Genomic DNA, 24,369 nt, shown 5'->3' with positions numbered 1-24,369 from the left:
AAATCTGCAATCATCTTTTTAAGAGACTCCTGTAACTGAGCTGTGAAATCAACGTATAGTTCTCTTGGTCCCTGTTCCCTGTTTTATAGCACTAAAGGAAGTGGTATTGTTCTCCACCTGAAGTGATTTTTTCCCAAGCTCTAATGCGCACACTCTGCTAAGCTGTTCTGTGGCATCATCCTGCATGACCAGTTGTGCATCTAAACCAGCCCAGCCGCCAACCCCCAAAAGTTGGTCTGCAGTTATATTAATTTGAGGTTGGACCTGGGCATTGTGAGCAGCCTGAATGTAAGCTTCATTTGTGTACCAAGTTTTACATTGTAAGAACTGAGCAGGAGTTAGACAAGCTCAAGTAAGAGCATCCCAGTCAGTAGGTATCATCTGACTGGAAATAGCAACATTCTTTAACAGCCCCAATACAAAAGGAGAACCTGGTCCATAATGATTTATAGCTTATTTAAATTCTTTGAGTAATTTAAAAGGAAAAGGCTCAAATGTAACTGTAATATTTCCCTGTTGATCTGGGGGGTGTATTCTAACAGGGAATTGCCAAGCCTCTAAATCACCCTCTCGTCTAGCTTGCTGAATTCTTGCCTGAATAGAACTAAGAGCAGTTGCTCGAGGTGCTGCTCAAACAGTCACTGGGGCAACTACTTTTCACCCAGTGTCCTCCAGAAAAGAAAGATCTGGAGGGTCTTTTTCTTCAAAATAATATTGAAGGGGTGCAGAAGGGTAGGGATGAACCTCTCCCTCCTTTGCTGCTTTAGCTTTAACTGGCAAATAAACATGCTCTGTAACCTCTTCTGTTACTTCACCATACTCTCCTTCCTCCTCATCATCAGTGTGAAAAAGTTCCAACGTGAAACGAACCAGACCCCACACTTGTCCCATTGTTACCCTGACGCTTCTGAGCTCCCCTTCTTACTCACCACGGGGATTGCTTTAAGAGTACTCGGGGCCAGGCGCGGTGGCTCAAGCCTGTAATCCCAGCACTTTGGGAGGCCGAGACGGGCGAATCACAAGGTCAGGAGTTCGAGACCATCCCGGCTAACACGGTGAAACCCCGTCTCTACTAAAAAATACAAAAGCTAGCCAGGCGAGGTGGCTGGCGCCTGTAGTCCCAGCTACTTGGGAGGCTGAGGCAGGAGAATGGCGTAAACCCGGGAGGCGGAGCTTGCAGTGAGCTGAGATCCGGCCACTGCACTCCAGGCCAGGCGACAGAGTGAGACTTCGTCTCAAAAAAAAAAAAAGAAGTACTCGGGTGTCCTCCAGCTTAGTTTTTCCATTCCAACCATCGCTCCAGCAACCCTTTGACCTGGATTCAAGCCCCCACGAGTGGACGCCACTTGCCCAGACCAGTTTGGTCAGAGAGACCCTAACTCAGCAGAGCTAGAGGAATTAAAGACACACACACAGAAATATAGAGGTGTGAAGTGGGAAATCAGGGGTCTCAGCCTTCAGAGCTGAGACCCCCGAACAGAGATTTACCCACATATTGATTAACAGCAAACCAGTCATTAGTGTTGTTTCTACAGATATTAAATTAACTAAAAGTATCCCTTATGGGAAATGAAGGGATGGTCTGAATTAAAGGAATAGGTTGGGCAAGGCAGCGTGGGCATTAGGGCCATTATGAACATGTTACAGTGCTGCAGAGATTTTGTTTATGGCCAGTTTTGGGGCCAGTTTATGGCCAGATTTTGGGGGACTTGCTCCCAACAGGTTAATATGCCTCTTAGGTCACTTTTAATGTAGAAGTTTCCCCTCTTTCTTTTACTGCTTTGTAACTGTTTATTAAAGAAACCAGGTTATTGGTACTTTAGAGCTATGTTGTCTAATACAGAAGCCACTAGCCACATGTGACAGTGGACCACCTGAAACATGACTAGTCCGAATTGAGATGGTATCTCAATTTAAAACACACACCAGATTTCAAAGACAGTATGATAAGATAACGTAAACTATCTCATTAAGAGGTTTTATATTGATGCATTTTGAAATAACATTTTATATATTTGGATTAAATAAAACATTATTAAAACTAATTTTACTTGTTTCTTTTTGTTTTTAATGCGGCTACTAGAAAATATAAAATCACCTATATGGCTTGCTTTATATTTTTATTGGACAGCATTAATTTAGAATTTCACAAGATATGGATTTTACTGATTACATCCCCATGGAATTATTTAACATGCCCCTCTGCCCCATCTGTATTGCCTTTAAATTGTTAGTTAGATCCTTGATCAGATTCAGAGTTTGATGTTTTTTTGTTTGTTTTTTTTTTTTTTAAACAGGGTCTCACTCTGTTGACCTCCTGGGCTCAAGGGCTCCTCCCACATAAGCCTCCCAAGTAGTCGGGACCACAGGCACGCACCACCACGTCCAGCTAATTTATTCTATTTTATTTTTTGTGGAGATGGGATCTTCCTGTGTTGCCTAGACTGGTCTTGAACTCCTGGGCTCAAATGACCCTCCTGTCTTGGCCTCACAAAGTGCTGGGATTACAGATGTGAGTTACTGTACCCAGCTGAGATTTTGATTTCTTAAAATATTTTCAGCAATGTCATTTCATATTGCTGGTACACACCACCAGAAGAGGTACACTATCAAACTGAGGCCTTTCTTTTATGTTAGCAGCTGCTGATGATTCCTTAATTCATTAGAAGTTGCAAATTGTGATGTTCTAACTCTTTTGTTCCTTCTTCATTTGTTAGCTAGAGTACTTCCGTAAAGAGAAACCTTCCCTCATCAACTACTTAATTATGTTTGATTATAATACAAACTATGTATACTTTGCATAGGTAAGAAAGGATGAAAGTTTGATTCTTTCTCTTTACTTACCGGTTTCCAGGTATTCTCCAAAATGATAGATGAGATTTTTAAAATAATGTATCATGAATATAACTGTATTAGCTATTTTTGAAATCCATTGCAATTATTATCCTTATTGATGCTCAAATTGTCACATCATTCGCCAGTGGAAGCCTCTTCAAGTTGTTTCCTGTGTCTTAGATATGACCCTAGTAGTCTTTGATAGTTTCCTTGCTTTTTGATGTGTCAGGGTGTTCTAGGCCCTGGTTCCTTTTAGGCGGAAGTAATATTTAGAGCCTACAGTCTGGTTTGCATAGTGCCATCTTATTAGTTATGGTTTCTGGGCCTTTTCAGTGGCTGAAGCTAGGAAATTTTTTTTTCCCCTTAAAATGCTTCATGAATCTCTAGTGATACTTCCTATTCAGATTCATAACTATGGAATTTTTAACCTAATCTTATCAATATTACATTACTGTCTTCTTTCTCCCATGCCAAATGTATTAGTTCTCAATGGCATCAGTAGGCTGATTTGCTTTATCCAGCACTACACACACAACAGTTACATAATAGCATGTCTGTCACTGTAATTAATATGATTATTTACTGAAAATATTTTGGTTTTGTTTTATTTTGCAGTTATTTTCTCAGGGTGTATCTTGTGAGGTATATACAGAAAATTACTCTATTAAAATCACTCAAAATAGTTCCTCTCTAATAAATAGCTACCACCTGGTTTCATGTTACTCTTAATTTTAGGGATTTTTTTTTAAATTTTATTTTATTTATAATATAAAGTATTTAAATGGTCCAAAAGTCAAATCTACAAAACAAATAGCCAAAGGAGTCTAGCCTTCATTCCAGTCCTCTCTACTCCCTCTTTTCTCCAATAGGTAACCATTAAAAGTGTTTATGGCCTAGTCTTCCATTTTTTAATATGTGTACATATCCTGACCAAAGAACTTCCCCAAAGTTCCTTGATTTTTTATTTTTCTTTTTCAAAGAGAAAGCTTATAGTAATCTATATCCATAATGCAAATGATAAAATATATCTTTTAGTAAGTCATAGTCTATAGATTAGAACTGAAAGAAAATTGATATTTTAGATAAGCCAGGATTTTAAGGAAGAAAGATGATTTGGGTAGAAACTGCTCGCTGTTATCAAATATTTTAAATACTTTCTAGGGAAGGAGGAAACCATGCTGTTTGACTCCAGATAATATAGTGGAGCCAATATTTATAATTTATAGGAAGCCAGACTTGGTCTGAAAAGAAATTCTGCTATCAGATGAAACTCTGAAGATTATATAGGCAGCATATTATGGTTTCAAGTTCTTGTCACTGGAGAGATTTATACATCCTCTAAGGGATGAACTGGTTGACCTACATAATCATTTGGTGATTCTGGTTTCTGGGGCTCTTCCCCAGTTTTTTATGTATAATTCTGCCTAACAAGTCTAATTGTATAGTCTCTAAATGATCACAGTGTAATTGTTTTAGGAATCAGTGACATTTAAGGATGTAGCTATAGACTTCACATTGGAGGAGTGGAGATTGATGGACCCTACACAGAGGAACCTGCACAAGGATGTGATGCTAGAGAATTACAGGAATCTGGTCTCCCTGGGTAAGGATAACTTCTCTTCTGTGTTGATTGATCTGTCCATTTGACCGGGTTTGCCAAAGATAAAAGGCCTCTAAAGTATTTAACTGAAGTACTTGATCTTAGGGGCACATTGTTGGGTTATGCTGTTCCTCACTCTTAACTACATGATCTGCCCATTGTAGAGTAAGAAACATACTTCTCTGGAATCTTGGAGATTGTTGACAACCCCACAGATTTTGGACTGAAGTATTTTCTAGTCACTTCCTTAAATGGAAGCTATCAGTACCTCTAGAAGAAAGAAACAAATGTATTCGATTTCTTTCTAAACTCACTAGATTATTCCCATAATCTGTTATCCCACCAAACCAGAATTATAGTGTTGAGCTCCTTTGGGATGTCTTTGTAATTGTCTAAAACATCACTGTACAATATGGCAGGTACTAGTCACTTGTGCCTTTTTTTTTTTTTTTGAGACGGAGTCTCACTCAGTCGCCCAGGCTGGAGTGCAGTGGCGAGATCTCAGCTTACTGCAAGCTCCGCCTCCCGGGTTCACGCCATTCTCCTGCCTCAGCCTCCCAAGTAGCTGGGACTACAGGCGCCCGCCGCCATGCCTGGCTAATTTTTTGCATTTTTAGTAGAGATGAGATTTCACCATGTTAGACAGGATGGTCTCAATCTCCTGACCTCGTGATACGCCCGCCTCGGCTTCCCAAAGTGCTGGGATTACAGGCATGAACCACCGCGCCCAGCCTCACTTGTGCCTTTTGAGCACTTGAAATTTGGCTAGTCCATCTGAAGAACTGAATTTTAGATTTTACTTAATTTTATTTAATTTAAATTCAAATTTAAATAGCCATATGTGACAACTGGCAACTGTATTGGACAGTGCGGCTCTAGAACTTCCTGTAATGGTCATTCTGCACGGAAGATTAAGAACTGAGACTGAATTTGGCAGGAGTTCTTGCTCATGGCTCCAATCAAATCCTATTTATTTTTCTCTGGACAGGGCTTGCAGTTTCCAAACCAGACATGATATCTCATTTGGAGAATGGGAAAGGACCATGGGTGACAATGAGAGGAATTTCAAGAATTCCCTATCCTGGTGAGTCAAACAGAACCAAGAAGATGGGATTTATTTGAAGTAACAGACTATGGGGGATGTTCAACACAACATCTGAAAAAATTTTAGAGATATATTTGTTCAAAGCTGTCTCAGAGGAAGAGATCCCCCATCTCGCTGCCTGTCTCTCTCACCCCCATCTTCTCTTATCCTCTCTCTCTGTCCTCCACTTTTGGGAACCATCTCATCCTATTCTGCTTTCCTAGGGACATGCTTTTCATAATTATTATTTTATTCTTCATTCAGACATACACAAAATATCCCTTTCAGGTCTGTCTTCTCCAGTTAACTTTATGTTTCTCATTTGTTTCACCATTATCTGACATTTCTTCCTTCATTTACCTGAAAATGCTTTCATAAGGGTCCCCACTGATTTCTCTTAAGGCAAACTTATTTACTCATTATTTAGTTTTCTTCACCTGCAAGGCTGCGGAAACTTTGCAGGAACCCACCACCTGTCCTCCAGGTTCTTAACTAATTGAGAATACAAACAAGAAATCAGTTGAGAATCAAAATATGGTATTGATGTTTTTAATCAATATTATACATCTATATGCTGTGAACTGGCTTAGGTACAAGGGCTACAGAACCTAATAAAATGGACCAGGTCCCCGCCTTCATGAAGATTAAATTTTGAGAAACAGAAATTTGGCAAATAAATAAAAACAAACTAAATGGTGGTTGCCATACCTCCCAGCTATGAGACAAATTGGAGGATAAGAAAGAGTAACTGGGGTGGGATGAGGACACCTGCTTCAAACAGGGTAGTCAGGGGAGCTTCTGAAGAGGTGACATTTGAGCTGAGACCTGAAGGGTCAGAAGAAGCAGCCAGAGAGGGGAAGAGGAAAAGGGAAGTATTCCAGGCTAGGGAACAACAATGCAAAGGATCTGATACAGCAAAGAAGGCCATGTGTTCTGGAAATCAAAAGGAAGCTGCTGTGACTAAAGTGAGCGGAAACTGGTACAGAATAAGATTAGAGATGTAGGAGCCTGCCTGTGCAGGGCTTTGTAGATGATCTAAGTGAGTTCCAAAGCATGGAGAGATTTTACTGCAGGGTTTTTAGAAAATAACCCTGTTTATAGAGATTGAACTTGAGGCATAAAACAGGCAGTAAGTTAAAAGGTTGTTACAATAGTCTATCCAGGAGATGAGAGGAACTTTGGGTGACGGTAGTGGAGATGGAAAGAAATAAATAGATTCTGATTCATTTTATTATGATACCATGAACAACCCACACATGCATTACATATTTTTATATATCAGATATTATTTATGCTTAAAAGATTGAGTGAAAAGTAGACATTAGAGATAGTTTTAGATAACTTTTTAGAAAGGGACTTTTTTTTCCCCTGTGAAGAGGGAGAGAGAAATGGAGCAGTGGCTAAAGGAAAGAATGGAGTTAAGAAAAAACACTTGTTTTATTTTTGAGATGGGAGCTGCTATGACATGTTTGAGTGCTGATAGGATCGCCTTAATGGAGAGAGCGACATTGATGTTGCAAGACAAAGATGAAGGACTAAAGTGTTTGACAGGGTTAAAGGAGATAAAATCTAGAATGGAAAGGGGGATTTCACCTCCTGTGTTGTAATACTGAGAAAGGTGGAGAAGTTGGGTGCACCTGCAGGTCAGTTGAGGGCAGGAAGATTGAGGCCGCTATTATGATAGCTGCCATATTTTCTAAAATGTGAGGCAAGATCATCAGCTTATGGTGAGGGAAGAAAAAGTTGTGAGAGAGGGAAAGTTATTTTTTATGGTAGTGGAATTCCCCAGGGAAGCCATCTTGGCCTGAAGCTTTTATTGGGAAAAGTGTTTAATTATAGTTCGTATACCTTCAGTACTTAGGACTGTTCATATTTCCTATTTCTTTTTGTTTTAGTTTAGCAAATTATATTTAGGGATTGTTCTGTTTAATTTTTAAATTTATTGGCATACTATCCTCTCCTTATCATTTAAATGTTTATACGGATCTGAAGTGATGTGCCACTTCTTATTCCTGATACTGGTTTTTTGTGTTTTCTTTATCTTACTCAGTCTTGCTAGAGTTTATCAGTCTTACTTGACTTTTTTTTTTCTTTGAGACAAGGTCTGATTCTGTCACCCAGGCTGGAATGCAGTGGCATGATCATAGCTCACTGCAGCCTTGAACTCCTGGGCTCAAGTGATTCTCCTGCCTCATCCTCCTACATAGCTGGGATTAGAGGCACACACCATCACCTAAGATTTTTATGTTTTGTAGAGGGGTCTCACTATGTTGACCAAGATGTTCTCGAACTCCTGGGCTCAAGCTGTCCTCCCACCTCGGCCTCCCAAATTGCTGGGATTTCAGATGTGAGCCACCATGCATGACATTACTTGGCTTTTAAAAACAGTACTGTTTTTAGTCCTTTTTTTGTATGTTTGAGTTTTGTTACTTTCTGTTCTTTATTATTTTATTACATTCTTAGAGCTTAATTTGTGGATCTTTTCTAACCTCTTGAATTAGATACTTATATCATTGATTTTCAGCTGTTCTTTTCTAATTGTTTAGGGCTATCAGAACTGTATCACACTTTTTTATGTAGCATCTTCATAATTTTTGAGTGGAAAATATTTTATATTTCTATTGTGATATCTTTTATCCTTCAGTTATTTTAAATGTTTTCTTAATTTTATGCCATTTGGGAATTTTCTAGCAATCTTGTTAACTTTAATTCTATTATGGTCAGACAAGATGCTCTGAATTATGTCAGTCTTTGCAGAATTTTGTAAGCATTTCGTGCTCTTGAAAAAAATGTATAGCCTATACTTATTAAGTGTAATTTCTAGATGTGTCAGGAGATTAAGTTTGTTAATTACATTGTTAAAATCTGTACTTACAGCTTACTCTATCAGTTGAGAAAGATTTTTTAAAGTCTGCTAGCGAGACTGTACATTTGTTTCCAATTTCGTTCATTTAATTTTTTTTTTCTGTATTTGAAGCTGTGTTATTATGTAAATACAAAGTTATAATTGTTATCTTTGTGGTAAATTGGCTTTTGTCATTATGAAGTATCTCATTTCTTAATGGTTTTTGCCTTAAAGTCTGTTTTGTCTGATGTTAATATTACTACAGCATCTTTCTTTTGGTTGTTGTTTGTATGGTATATCTTTTTTCATCTGCTCACTTTCACCTTCTGTGCATTCTTGTACTGTTTGTCTTTATTTTATAAGTAGTATGTTATTAATTTTTTTTTTTTTTTTTGAGACTCAGTTTCGCTCTTGTTGCCCAAGCTGGAGTGCAATGGCGCAATCTCGGCTCACCGCAAACTCTGCCTCCTGGGTTCAAGCGATTCTCCTGCCTCAGCCTCCCAAGTAGCTGGGATTACAGGCATCTGCCACCACGTCCAGCTAACTTTTGTATTTTTGGTAGAGACGGGGTTTTACCATGTTGGCCAGGTTGGTCTCGATCTCTTGACCCCAAGTGATCCACCCACCTTGGCTTCCCAAAGTACCGGGATTACAGGCGTGAGCCACTGCGCCTGGCCTATTGTTAATATTTTAACCAATCTGACAGTTCCTGTCTTTTGGAGTGTTCAGTCTATTTATACATAGTACATTTACATTTAACTGTGAAAGCATTTTGCCCATTCTGTATTCTTTTTCTTTCCATTCATGCCTTTCTTTAGATTTATCACCTTTTGTTGTTCTGTTTGCCCTCTCTGATCACTTGGTAATCATAACATTTTAAATTATTTGTTCAGTGATTAACCCTGAGATGAAAAGCTACATCCGTGATTCAATAGTTATATATAGGTTTTTCCCTCTTCCCAAGCAATAAAAGGATCTTAGAACAGCTTATTCCATTTAACCTCACATATGTTATTGAAATTATATATTTTAATTCTATATATGTCGAATCATGTAAAATATTATTATTATGCTTTATGCAGTCAATGTTCATTTAAACTTACTCACATTTTTGCCTTTCCTTTCTCTTTGTTTTTTTCAATGCTGAGCTTGTATCTGAGATTATTTTTCTTCTGCCTAAAAAACACTCTTTAATATTTCCTTTTACTCAGATATACTTGTGCCATATTCTCTCTTGTTTTTCTTTTTTTTTTTTTTCCTTTGAGATGGAGTTTTGCTCTTGTTGCCCAGGCTGGAGTGCAGTGCACAATCTTGGCTCACTACAACCTCCATCTCCCAGGTTGAAGCGATTCTCCTTCCTCAGCTTCCCGAGTAGCTGGGATTGCAAGCATATGCCACCATGCCAGGCTAATTTTGTATTTTTAGTAGAGACGGGGTTTCTCCATGTTGGTCAGGCCAGTCTCGAACTCCTAGCCTCATGAGATCTGCCCGCTTCGGCCTCCCAAAGTGCTGGGATTACAGGCGTTAGCCACCATGCCTAGCCTCTTCTCTTTTTTTTCTAAAAATATTTTCATTTGACCTTCATTTTGGGAAGATACTTTTGGTAAGCTTGGAATTTTAGATTGGCAGTTACATTCTTTCAGCATTTCAAAGGTATCATTTATTGTTTTCTGTCTTATGTAGAACCTGTTGAGAAGTGAACCATCTGTCTAAACTTTTATATAAAAGGCAAGGCAGCAACATTTTCGGCTTTGTTGGATCATAAGGACTCTCTGCTGCAACTACTCCACTCTGCCATTTTAGCACCAAGGAATCCACAGGCAACACATTAACCAAGTAGTGTGGTTGTGCTCCACTAAAACTTCACTTATGGACTCTGAAATTTGAATTTCATGCATTTTTAATGTGTCACAATATCATTCTTTTCCTATATTTTTCAACCACTTTAAATGTAAAATTTAGCCAGGCGTGATGGCTCATGCTTGTAATCCCAGCACTTTGGGAGGCCAAGGCAGGCAGATCACTTGAGGCCAGGAGTTTGAGACCAGCCTGAGCAACATGGTGAAACTCCGTCTCTACTAAAAATACAAAGTTTAGCTAGGCATGGTGGCACTGCCCTGTAATCCCAGCTACTCAGAAGGCAGAGGCACAAGAATCACTTGAACCCAGGAGGCGGAGGTTGCAGTGAGCTGAGATTGCCCACTGCACTCCAGCCGGGGTGACAGAGTAAGACTCAGTCTCAAAATAAGTAAGTAAATAAATAAATAAATAAAATATAAAAAATCATTCTTATCTTGCTGGCTATACAGAAATAGATGGTGGGCCAAATTGGTTATAATTTGTAACCTCTGATCTAATTGTTGCTTGTTAAAGGACATCTGTCTTTGATCAGGTGTTGGGAGGCCGAGGTGGGTGGATCACTTGGGGTCAGGTGTTCAAGACGAGCCTGGGAAACATGGCAAAATCCCATCTCTACTAAAAATACAAAAATTAGCCGGGCGTTGTAGCACACACCTGTAATCCTATCCACTGCACTCCAACCTGGGCGACAGAGCAAGACTCTGTTTTTTTTTTAAAAAAAAAAAAAAAAAAAAAAAAAGATTTTTTTTTTTTTTTTTTTTTTTTTTTTTTTTTTTTTGAGATGGAGTCATGCTCTGTCGCTCAGGCTGGAGTGCAGTGGCGTGATCTCAGCTCACGCAAACTCTGCCTCCCAGGTTCAAGTGATTCTCCTGCCTCAGCCTCCTGAGTAGCTGGGACTACAGGCACCCACCACCACGCTCAGCTAATTGTTGTATTTTTGGTAGAGACAGGGTCTCACTGTATTGGCCAGGCTGGTCTCGCACTCCTGACCTCAGGTGATCCGCCCACCTTGGCCTCCCAAAGTGCTGGGATTACAGGCGTAAGCCACCGTTCCTGGCCCTGTCTCTCTTTTTTTGGCTGCTTTTAAGAGTTTAGTTTTCAATGGTTTTACTACTGTGTACTTTAGTTTTCTTCATATTTCTCATGCTGAAGATTCATTTGGCTTCTATGATTTGTGACTTGATTTTTTTTTAATCTGTTGTGGAAAATTCTAATACATTATTTCTTTGACTTAGCTTCTGTCCATTCTCTCTCACTTCTCTTTTTAACCTTCTAGGACTCTGGTTACATCTGTGATAGACCTTTTCACCCTATCCTGGATGTCTCTTCTTCTTTTCTAATGTTTGCAAGTTTTTCATCATTTTTCTGCTTTCCAACTTCATATTCTTTTGGCCTTTTACATTTATTGTTAGTTTCTGAATTCCAAATTGGTGCTACAGATGTTTTCTATAGCTTTTCTTCTTCTTTTATTTTATTTATTTATTTGAGATGGAGTGTCGCTCTGTCGCCCAGGTGCAATGGTGCAATCCCGGCTCACTACAACCTCCGCCTCCTGGGTTCAAGCAATTTTCCTTCCTCAGCCTCCCGAGTAGCGGGGATTACAAGCATGTGCCACCACCACACCCAGCTAATTTTTGTGTTGAGGTGAGGTTTCACCATGTTGGCCAGGCCGGTCTGAAACTCCTGACCTCAGGTGATCCGCCCTCCTTGGCCTCCCAAAGTGCTGGGCTTACAGGAGTGAGCCACCATGCCCGGCCTTCTTTTATTTATTTTATTTATTTATTTGAGACAGGGTTTCACTTTGTCACCCAGGCTGTAGCGCAGTGTAGATCATAGCTCACTTTAGCTTCAACCTCCTGGGCTTCGGGGATCCTCCAGCTTTAGCCCTCCAAATATTTAGGACTACAAGTGTGTGCCACCATGCCCAGCTCATTTTTAATTTCTTGTAGAGATGGGGTCTCACTGTGTTGCCCAAGCTGGTCTTAAACTCCTGGGCTCAAGCAGTCTTCCTGCCTCAGCCTCCCAAAGTGCTGGGATTACAGGCATGAGCCACCACACCCAGCCTTATAGCTTTTTTTCTGACAGCAAAAGTTTTGTTTTCTTTTATCAGATATTGGCAATATAATATCCTACGACAGCAAAAGTATGCTCAAACTAATTAAAACTATTTAAAAGTAAGAGTGATAAATAGCAACAGCATGACAAAATATTAATTTAAATGTTATAAAAGTAAAATAATGTAGACAAATCATACTGCTTAAAAATGAGTTTTAAAATCATAAAATTGGCTGGGCACAATGGCTCACATCTGTAACCCCAGCACTTTGGAAGGCCGAGGAGGGTGGATCACTTGAGGCCAGGAGTTGGAGACCATCCTGGCCAACATAGCAAAATACTTTCTCTACTAAAAATAAGAAAAATTAGCTGGGTGTGATGGTGCATGCCTGTAATTCCAACTGCTTCAGAAGCTGAAGCACAGGAATCGCTTGAACCCAGGAGGTGGAGGTTGCAGTGAACTGAGATCGTGCCACTGTATTCCAGCCTGGGCAACAGAGTGAGACACTGCCTCAAAAAAAAAAAAAAAAAAAAAAAAAAAAAGGTCATAAAACCATTCTACCATCAGCAAGAGTTTTTATTGAACTTATATTTAAACATTGAGGCATAATTACCTAAAATGAATTAGAAGTTTTAAAAGCATTAAAGTGTCTTAAAATAAAATATTAAATTGCATACACAAACACGTTGTAAGACCAGTATCCCACAGTGTAATTTTAGTGAAGTTTTGACAAACTATCAGAAAAGTTCTTAGGGCCATAAAATGTTGTTAAATCTACCCTTAATTAAATAATAATTATCATATATGAAATAGTAAGTATAAATATTAACTTTTGATTAGTTTGTTGTTTAGCTCTTTTTGAAAATCAAAGTGTTTTTTTCCATAAAAGTTTTATTAAAAGGTATATACAAAGACTTGAATAAACTATTCTGCCAATGAAATTTGAGAAACCCCTCACAACAAAGCTAGTCAATCAAGAATGAGAACAAATAGAGGCCAAGCATGGTGGCTCATGCCTGTAATCCCAGCACTTTGGGAGGCTGAGGTGGGTGGATCACCTGAGGTCAGCAGTTCAAGACCAGCCTGGCCAACATGACGAAACCCCATCTTTACTAAAAATACAAAAATTAGCTGGGTGTGGTGACACATGCCTGTTGTCCCACCTACTCAGGAGGCTGAGACAGGAGAATTGCTTGAAACCAGGAGGCGGAGGTTGCAGTGAGCTGAGATCGCACCATTGCACTCTAGCCTGGGTGACACAGCAAGACTCTGTCTCAAAAAAAAAAAAAGAACAAGTAGAAAGTATGGTTGGGGACTAATGTCTGGTTTGTGGAGTAAATAGAAAGCAGGAGAGTATGACAGTGTTTGAGGTTGTCAAAAGTTGAAGAATACCATCTAAAATAGTTGGCTCTAAACCACAAATGGACTTTTTTATTGGGGGAAACTGCCCCTGATAATTTGACATGGATTCTTTTCTATTTCTTTAAGTGTCGGCCAGTCTGAGAAATAAAGGGAAAGAGTACAAAAGAGAGAAATTTTAAAGCTGGGTGTCTGGGGGAGACATCACATGTCAGCAGGTTCCGTGATGCTCCCTAAGCTGCAAAACGAGCAAGTTTTTATTAGTGATTTTCAAAAGGGGAGGGAGTGTACGAATAGGGTGTGGGTCACAGAGATCACATGCTTTAAGAGCAACAAAAGATCACAAGGCAGGAGGTCAGGGTGAGATCACAAGGTCAGGGCGAAACTAGAATCACTAATGAACTTCTGTGTCCCACTGTGTACGCATTGTCATTGATAAACATTTTAACAGGGTTCAAGAGCAGAGAACCGGTCTGACTAGAATTTGCCAGGCTGGAATTTCTTCATCCTAGCAAGCCAGGGGTGCTGCAGGAGACTAGGGCATGTTTCATCCCTATCTACATCTGCATAAAGGCAGACACTCCCAGAGAGGCCATTTCAGAGGCCTTCCCTGGGAGTGTATTCCTTTCCCAGGGCTGTTAATTATTAATATTCCTTACTGGGGAAAGAATTCAGTGATACTGCTCTTACCTGTTTTCAGTAATAAGAGAAATATGGCTCTGTCCTGCCCAGCCTACAGGCAGCCAGACTTTAAGGTTATCTCCCTTGTTCCTTGAAAATTGCTCTTATCCTGTTTTCAAGGTGCCTAGATTTGATATTGTTCAAACACACATGCTCTGTAAACAATTTGTGCAGTTAACACAATCATCACAAGGTCCTGAGGCAACATTCATCCTCAGCTTACGAAGATGGTGGGATTGAGAGATTAAAGTAAAGACAGGCATAGGAAATCACAAAAGTATTGGTTGGGGAAGTGATAAATGTCCATGAAATCTTCACAATTTATGTTCTTCTGCCAGGGCTTCAGTCAGTCCCTCCGTTAGAGGTCCCTAACTTCCTGACTTCCTGCAACACTTTTTTTTTTTTTTTTTTTTTTTGAGACAGTCTTGCTCTGTCACCTAGGGTAAAGTGTAGTGACACAATCTTGGCTCACCGCAACCTCCACCTCCTGGAATCAAGCAATCCTCCCACCTCAGCGTCACAAGTGACTGGGACTACAGGTGCACACCATCATGCCTGGCTAATTTTTGTATTTTTTTGGTAGAGACAGTGTTTTGCTATATTGCCCAGACTGGTCTCGAACTCCTGAGCTCAAGCAATTCTCTCACCTTGGCCTCCCAAAGTGCTGAGATTATAGGCATGAGCCACTGTGCCCAGCTGAATGGACTTTTTTAACAGGAAAGTTTCAGTGAATTTGCTACTTTAGTTTTTGCTAAACCAGCCTCCCTTAACCCTACCTTCTTCTCACTAGAAAACAAGTCAGTGTGAAAGCAATTAAAACTATATATTCATTATCCATATATTTATTACTTTTATTGTTCTGTTTAGTGAGATTGCTCCAGCTTAGAAAAGGAATTACTTGCTTTTTCTCTTTTTTACCCCAGACATTGAGCCCAAACGTGCAACCAAGAATGCTACACAAACAAAGGATACTTCTGAAGATTTATCACAGGAGGCCGTAGTAGAGAAACTTACGGAGAATGGTCTGTGGGACTCCAGAGTGGAAGGGTTATGGAAATGGAATGATAGGATATTGAGATCACAAAATAATCAGGAGAATCATTTGAGTCAAAGAATAATTCCACTCAAGAAGACTCCCACTAGTCAAAGAGGCTTTAGATTTGAATCTATTCTTATTCCAGAACCAGACATTGCCACTGAAGGGCTTCACAGCAGATGCCAGACACAAGAGGAAAATTTCACGGAGAATTTAAATTTGATTACAGATTCCCGTTTGGGGAAGATAATTTGCAAGGAGATGAAAGGCAGCAAAGCCATAAAGCAGACTTCAGAACTTACTTTGGGGAAAAAATCCAATAATAAGGAAAAACCCTACAAATGTGGTACATGCGAAAAGGCCTTTCGTTATAGGTCATTGCTCATTCAACATCAAAGAACTCATACTAAAGAAAAACCTTACGAATGTAATGAATGTGGGAAAACATTCAGCCAGGCTTCATATCTCAGTCAGCACAAAAAAATCCACACTGGAGAAAAACCCTATAAATGTAATGAATGTGGAAAGGCCTTCATTGCTTCCTCATCACTTATGGTACATCAGAGAATTCACACTAAAGAGAAACCTTATCAGTGTAATGTGTGTGGGAAGTCTTTTAGCCAGTGTGCCCGTCTTAATCAGCACCAGAGAATTCAAACTGGAGAGAAACCCTATAAATGTAATGAATGCGGGAAAGCTTTTAGTGATAAATCAAAGCTTGCAAGACATCAGGAAACTCACAATGGTGAGAAACCCTACAAATGTGATGATTGTGGGAAAGCCTTTAGGAACAAGTCATATCTTAGTGTACATCAGAAGACCCACACTGAAGAGAAACCGTATCAGTGCAATGAGTGTGGGAAGTCTTTTAAGAACACCACAATTTTTAATGTGCATCAGAGGATTCATACTGGAGAGAAACCTTTTAGATGTAATGAATGTGGAAAAGCCTATAGAAGTAATTCAAGCCTTATCGTACATATAAGAACTCACACTGGGGAAAAACCCTATGAATGTAATGAATGTGGGAAAGCATTCAACCGCATTGCAAATTTCACAGAACATCAGCGAATTCACACAGGAGAAAAGCCCTATAAATGTAATGAATGTGGGAAAGCATTCATTAATTATTCATGCCTTACTGTACACCACAGAATGCATACAGGAGAGAAACCTTATAAATGTAATGAATGTGGAAAGGCCTTCATGCGTTCTTCTTCTCTAATTATACATCAGCGTATTCATACTGAAGAGAAACCTTACCTGTGCAATGAATGTGGGGAGTCTTTCAGAATAAAATCACACTTAACTGTACATCAGAGAATTCACACTGGAGAGAAACCATATAAATGTACTGACTGTGAGAGGGCCTTCACCAAAATGGTAAATCTCAAGGAGCATCAGAAAATTCATACTGGAGTGAAACCCTATAAATGTTATGACTGTGGAAAGTCCTTTAGGACTAAATCATACCTTATTGTACATCAGAGGACCCATACTGGGGAAAAACCATATAAATGTAATGAATGTGAGAAAGCCTTCACTAATACATCACAGCTTACTGTGCACCAACGAAGGCATACTGGAGAGAAGCCCTATAAATGTAATGAATGTGGAAAGGTTTTCACAAGTAACTCAGGCTTTAATACACATCAAAGAACACATACTGGAGAGAAACCATTTAAATGTAATGACTGTGGGAAAGCATTTAGCCAGATGGTACATGTCACAGAACATCAGAAAATCCATAGTGGAGAGAAGCCCTATAAGTGTGATGTCTGTGGAAAAGCCTTCAGGAGGGGTTCTTACCTTACAGTGCATTGGAGAACACACACTGGAGAAAAACCCTACACCTGTAAGGAATGTGGAAAGGGTTGTATTACTCTATCACAGCTAACCCTACATCAGAGAATTCATACTGGGGAGAGGCCCTATAAATGTGAAGAATGTGGAAAAGCCTTCAGAACTAACTCAGACTTTACTGTACACTTGAGGATGCATACTGGAGAAAAACCCTATAAATGTAATGAATGTGGAAAAGCCTTCAGGAGTAGTTCAAGCCTTGCTGTACATCAAAGGATACATCAGAGAGAAAGTCAATTAATATAAAGAACAATAAGTCATTCACCTAGATGTCAACTCCACAAGATGAATCTTATAAACTATATTTTATGAATATAGGAAAATCTTCATTAGGAATTCATCAGAAAGTATATAGAGAAACTATAAACAATTATGTGGGAAATCATTTAATAATATTAAATCTTAGAAGTTATAAGGAAACTCTCACTAGACGAAAATAATGAACAAATGAAAGCCTTCATCCAGATTTCATACTTTACTCATTTAACAAATTACCATTAGTTAATTGCCTATATATGTATTCGCCTATTTTTCTATTCGTTTATCTGTCTTATAAACCTGGAGGTGCTTTTTATATATTTTAGATATTAATCCTTTGTCATTATGTAGCAGATGTTTTCTTAATCTAGCATTTGTCTTTACACTTTATAGTAATGGCACAACATTTTTATAGGAAAATATTTATATCATTTCTTTTTTAGATTTTTTATTTACTCATTTTACTTAAAAGAGATCTCCTTAATCCCAGGTTATACATAGTATCCTAAATTTGTTTTTAAGATTTTTATGATTTTATTTTTTACACTTAAGTCTTTAATTCCTCTGGACTGGATGGTTCTTCATAGGAGAGCAACTGTAGGTGATCATTATCCTATGAAAAGATTTTGAACCTCAGAAGCACTCAGGGAAATGCAAATTGAAATACTCAGTGAGATTAAACTTCCCCTTCATGGATTTGGCAGAAATTAAGAGATCTTTTGCTATTGGGGTTTGGGAAACCATGTACTATTACCTAAAGGTTATATAACATACTTCCACCAGCAGTCCAACAATATATATTGAAGAGTTTAAAACATATATACTCTTAGACCCAGCAGTCTCACTTTGGGATCTGTCTCATAGAAATAAAAGCAGCACCAATGCCTAAGAATATAAATAAACATGTTTGTTGAAGTATTGTTTGTAGGGGGGGCAAAGCCCCAACTGCAAACAAATGAATGCCTATTAATAGGGAAATGGTTAGATAAATTGTGACATATCCTTATTATGGAACAGTGTGAGAGTAATTTTAAAAATGAACTATATCTATACTAGCTGATTTCACTGTATTTCCACAAAGTATTGATAAATAATTGCTTTATAACAAATGTCTATATACAATATATCATTTTTGTTAAAATAATCACACCCATTTATTTTGTATTTATGTGTGTGTGGTTAGATGCACATGGAGACAGGTATGGAAGAATATACACCAGGCTGTTAATATTGATTACCTTGAGGGGAGTGAGAAAAGGAGAAGTAGCAATAAGGGGAGGGGAGACTATAAAAACAGAAAAATGTAAATGCTGCATGTATGGTATAAAACTATATATGTAATATTATGTATTTATGTGAACTTATGAGAGAGATGAATGAAAGGATGGTCTCCAAAAAATTTATGATGGTTATTTCTGTTTTAGTGGAGTATCAGATTTTTTGTTTGTTTTTTACTTTCTTTTCTGTGTTCTTAAGTTAATTTTTTTCTTTGCAATGAATCTGTAATATTTACATAAAAAGGAAAAATCTTTTTGTTGTGCATTTTATTTATTGGACACCTTCAGTGTGCCAGGACCTACCCTCAGTGCTGGATGTACAATGAAGGGGAGAGGTGCTCATGCATCTGAGAGCATGGAAGTTGGTTCTGATGTTACTTAAATTCCAAAACAAGTTACTTAGCACCTTATTCCTACCACCCACTGAGTTTCCTTTGTAGGCGGTGATAGAAATTCCAGATAGATGAAAAATGTGTCCAAGAATATCTGGAACTTCTGCCCAGGCTGTAGACCAGAAGACCACAAGCCTCAGAAAGAAGTTCCACTTTCAGCATGCCACCAAAGAAAAGGTCATAGTGGCAACAGCAGGTGTCTTTATGGAAGAGGCTATGTAAAGCCTTTGAACTTTTCATGATGAAGTGTAGAGAGAGAAAATAGCCAATAACTCCCAAGTCTGTAAGTGAGGGCTTGGAAGTTCTGGGAACACTATGAAATACTTCTGCTAGGAGGGGCCTAGGGTAACAATGGGAACGCAGAAGTTGTGTCCCTAATACCAGAAAGCCCTGACAGACCAAAGACCTGACATCCAAAAAGAACAAGGCATGATGAGTTACACTTCAGGGAGGCTAAGAAAATCAAATACCTATTTCACGATGCCAGGGTAAATATGTATTTAACATCGGGAAGGAGGTAAAGGATGAATGATGTGAATTATCTTCCATCATGAATGAGCAGTTTGACATTCTGGCTAAAATGACCATTTTTGATTGAGGTTTAATAGTGAAACCTATTGACTATTACTAAGAGACCGGTCCTCACTGAGGATAGTTAATGTGCCACTTTCTGAGTGAAAGGTTTGAGAGTCAGACCTTTAAGAAGCTCTGCTGTCACAGAGTTGACATGGCATAATGCCAACTCTGTTGGTCCCTCCATTCTGCCTCCAAATCCTCACTACATCTAAACCCTTCCTCCCATTCCTGCCTTAGAGGGAAGCGCTTCAAGAAGAGGAACATGGTCAGCAAGTTCAAATGACAAAAGAACTGAAAAGTATCCATTGGGTAAGGGGCTGGGGATGACCCACACCAACCTGACGAGAGCAGTTTCAGTGGCAGCCTGAGCTCCCAGGGCCTGGCTCTTGTGCATGCTGCTATTCCATTATGGCTTTAATTTGCACTTCCTCAGTGGATAATGCTGTTGAGCCCCCCTTTCGAAATGTGTTGGCTTTTTAAATATCTTCTTTGAGAAGTACCTCAAGACTTTTGCCATTTTTAGTGGGAACTGATATTTGCTCATTTGTAGGATTCTTTATATATTCTGGAGACGGACTTTTTTTAGATGTTTGTATTACAAATATCTCATCTGCAGCTTACCTTTTCACTCTCCAAATGATGTCCTTTGATGAACAGAAGTTCTAAATTTTGATAAAGAATAACTTTTCTTTTGATTAGTGCTTTTTTGCCCAGTTTAAGAAATATTTTCCTAACTCAAGGTCATAAAGATATTTTTCTACATTCTCTTCCACATATCTACTATTTAATGCGTATGATCCATCTGAAATTAATATTTATGTGTGGTATGGAGTAGAGGTCAAAATATTTTTCATACAAATAAGCAATTTGTTCAACATTTATTGAAAAGGCCGTCTTTCCCTCTTTCCCTTGTTTTGCAGTTGAACATTCATGATAAATCCGATGATCATGCATGTTAGGGTCTTTTGGACTATACTCTGTTTCATTGTTCTGTGCGTTTATTATTGTAACAATACCAAGTATTTTAAATGAAAACTGATAGTACAGTTGACCTTTGAACAATTCGGGGATTGGGGAACTGAGCCCTCACACAATCAAGTATCATTGTACAACTTTTGACCTCAAAAAATTAACTACTAATAACCTACATTTGACTAGGAGCCTTACCAATAACATAAACAGTCAACACATTTTGTATATGTATTATGTACTGTATTCTTACGTAAGCTAGAGAAAAAATAATAAGAAAATCCTAAGGAAGAGAAAATAATATTTACTATTCGTTAGGTAGAAGTGGATCATCGTCAAGATCTTTATTCTCATCGTCTTCACGTTGAGCAGGCTAAGGTGGAGGAAGAAGAGGAGGGGTTGGTCTTGCTGTCTCAGGTGGCAGAGATAGAAGTAAACCCATGTATAAGTGGTCCCACACAGTTAAAACCTGTGCTCACGGGTCAACTGTATGTGTTCTAATTTTGTTCTTGTTCAAAATTGTCACTATTTTAGGTCCTTGGCATTTTCATATACATTGTTGAATGATTTTTTTTTTCAATTGCCCCATACCAAAAAGCTAGGATTTTGTTGGCATTACATCAGATACATAGATTAATTCTGGAAAAATGAATGTATGAACAGGAATACTGAGACATTTATGAGTATTCCAAAACATTTCATTTATATAGATACTTTAAACATTTGGGGGGGTTGTCTTTTGTTTTGTTTTGATTTTGAGATGGAGGCTTGCTTTGTCACCCAGGCTGGAGTGCAGTGGCACAATCTCGGCTCACTGCAACCTCAGACTCCCGAGTAGCTAGGAATCCAGGTGCCTGCCACCACGCCTGGCTAATTTTTTGTATTTTTTTTTAGTAGAGATGGGATTTCCCCATGTTGGCTAGGCTGGTCTTGAACTCCTGACTTCAAGTGATTCACCCGCCTCCGGAACTGACCTCAAAATTTCACCAATTTTTATATTTTTGCAATGTTTTGCAATTTTTTCAATTATAGAAGTTACTGTATTTTTTCAATTGTAGGAGTTTTGTTAGATTAGTACTATATATTTGATGTTGATGCTATAAATGCTATTATTTTAATTTCATTTTCTGATTGTTGCCACAATATAGGTATACGGTATATCATATACATATATATCATATATATATGATATATATATGGAATAGATTTTTAAAGTTGATCTTATATCCAGTGACCTTGCTAAATTCACTTATTTATAATTATTCATTCTTTTTGACATTCTGTGTACACAGTATGTCATCTGTGGTAAAGTCAGTTTTACATCATTCTTTATAATCTTTATACCACTTTTTTCTTGCTTTATTGCACTGGTTAGGACCTCCAGAAATAGGATTTGTAGACATCCTTGCCTTTTTCCCAGAATCTAAAGGAAAACAAAACATTTTACCATTTCGTATGACTTGAAGTGTAAATTTTAGATAGTCTCTATCACTCAAATTACTTTTCTGAGGTTTGTTATCAGGATGGGTGTAGAATTTCATCAAATACATTTTTTGCCACTGTTGAGATGCTTATAGTTTTTCATTCTGTTCATGTGTTTAAATTATGTGGTTTGATTTTAAACATTTAAAAATTGTCATAAAATACACATAAAATTTATAATCCTAGCCATTATTATGTGTGCAGTTCAGTGCTATTAAGTCATATTGTGCAACTATCCATCTCCAGAATCTGTTTCATCTTAGAAAGCTGAAACTGAATACCCATTAAACAATGACTCTCCATTCCCCACTTCACCCCCTAAACCCTGGAAACCACCATCCTACTTTCTGTCTCTATGAATTTGACTGCTCTAGATACCTCGTATAAGTAGAATCATACAGTATTTGTCCTTTGGTAACTGGCTTATTTCCCTTAGCATAATGTCCTCAAGATTCATCTATACAAATTGACTTTTAGCTATTAAAGCAATTTGCATTCCTGGAATAGATTTAATTTGGTCATTGTGGGTAGTATTTTTAATATGTTATTGAATTAAGTTTGTCAAAATTTTGTATAGGATTTTGTGTCTATGTCCATATTGTCTTCTGTGTTTTCTTTCTTGTAATAACCTTGTTTGACTTTGTATCAGAATTATGGACTCATAACATGAGTTGAGAATTCCCTTTATTTTGCTTTTGGTTTTTTGTTTGTTTTTGGTCCTCTGGAAGAGTGTGGGTAAGATGTGTAAGATTGGTATTATTGGTTTTGGTGTTATTTGCTATAATTTTGTGTGTAAAAATTACCAGAGTAGCACCTGGGAAAATTTTTGTTGGAAAAATTTTAACTGTATTCAATGATTTGATAGACATAGGATTAATCAGATTTTTTATCTCGTGTACATTTTGGTAAATTCTTTTAAAAATTATGTCCATATAATTTCACCAAAATATCTAATTTTGTTTATAATATCTGTTCTGTTTTTAATATCTTTAGGATCTAAAGTGATGTTCCCTTCTTCAGTTCTGGTGTTGGTAATTTATGTACTCTCTTTCTGTTTTCTTGATTAGGTTTTCTAGGACTTAACATTTAATTTTTTAAAAAAGAAAACCCACCTACTTTTATAGAGCTAATTTCTTTTTTACTAATTTATGCTCCTTTATTTTCTTCTATGTATTTTATTTGGGTATGATTTACTGGTTTTTTTTTTCTAGCTTCTTGGAATGAAATCTTAGATAAGCAATGTTCAACAATTCTTTTTTGCTAATATTTGTGTTTAACACTATACATTTCTTTAAAGTACCTATTTAGCTGTATCAAATAGATTTTTATTACCTTTATTGAGACGTAAATTATATATAACAATTTGTACCCAGTTTAACTTTACATTTGGATAAGTTTTGGCAAACTTATACACCTATATAGCCACCACCACAATCAAACAACATTTTCATCAACCCCAAAATTTCCTGTATTCTTTCCCAGCCAATGCTTCCCACCTCTGACTCCAAGAAACTATAAATCTACTTTTTGTCAGTATAGATTAGAATTATCTTTTCTAGACTTTCATATAAATGGAATGATACAGCATACTCTCCTGTGTCTGCCTTCTTTCAGCGTAAAGTTTTGAGATCCGTTAATTTGGTGTGTGTCAGTATTTCATTCTCTTATTGCTGAGTAGCATACCTTTATATTAATATATGACCACAGTTGATTAACTCACTCAATGATGGGCAGTTGTTTCCAGTTTAGGGTTATGATGAATGAATCTGCTACGAACAGTCATATGCAACTTTTTGTGTAGACATATTTTTTTCATTTATATTGCATCAATTTCTAGGTTTGGAGTTGCTAGTTCATAAGATAAATATATGTAAAACTTTATAAGAAACTGCCAGTTGTTTTCCAAAGAATTTGTACCATTTTACAACCCACCAACAATGTATGATTGTTTCAGGTACTTTCAGCCTTGCCAACTGAATTGTCAGGTTTTGTTGTTGTTGTTGTTGTTGTTGTTTGAGACCGAGTCTCGCTCTTTCGCCCAGGCTGGAGTGGAGTGCAGTGGCGAGATCTTGGCTCACTGCAACCTCTGCCTTCCGGGTTCAAGCAATTCTTCTGCCTCAGCCTCCCAAGTAGCTGGGACTACAGGTGTGTGCCACCACACCCTGCTAATTGTTTGTATTTTTAGTAGAGATGGGG

At 38.0% G+C, this 24,369-nt stretch overlaps 1 protein-coding gene across 1 annotated transcript in view; it reads left to right on the top strand.

Moving 5' to 3' along the window:
• Nucleotides 1-19,010, top strand: part of ZNF624 (zinc finger protein 624) — a 46,565-nt gene extending 27,555 nt beyond the window's left edge. The window contains exons 4-6 of the mRNA XM_017856494.1: nt 4,312-4,438; nt 5,424-5,519; nt 15,244-19,010. Coding sequence (XP_017711983.1) covers nt 4,312-4,438; nt 5,424-5,519; nt 15,244-17,465 — 2,445 coding nt within the window. The 3' untranslated portion in view covers nt 17,466-19,010. The remainder of the gene's footprint in view (nt 1-4,311; nt 4,439-5,423; nt 5,520-15,243) is intronic.
• The last annotated feature ends 5,359 nt before the right edge of the window (nt 19,011-24,369 follow it).

The sequence above is a fragment of the Rhinopithecus bieti genome, unplaced genomic scaffold (genome assembly GCF_001698545.2).
Source record: "Rhinopithecus bieti isolate Rb0 unplaced genomic scaffold, ASM169854v2 scaffold_44779, whole genome shotgun sequence".
NCBI classification, from domain to species: Eukaryota; Metazoa; Chordata; class Mammalia; order Primates; family Cercopithecidae; genus Rhinopithecus; species Rhinopithecus bieti.
This window is presented reverse-complemented; position numbering and strand designations above follow the sequence as displayed.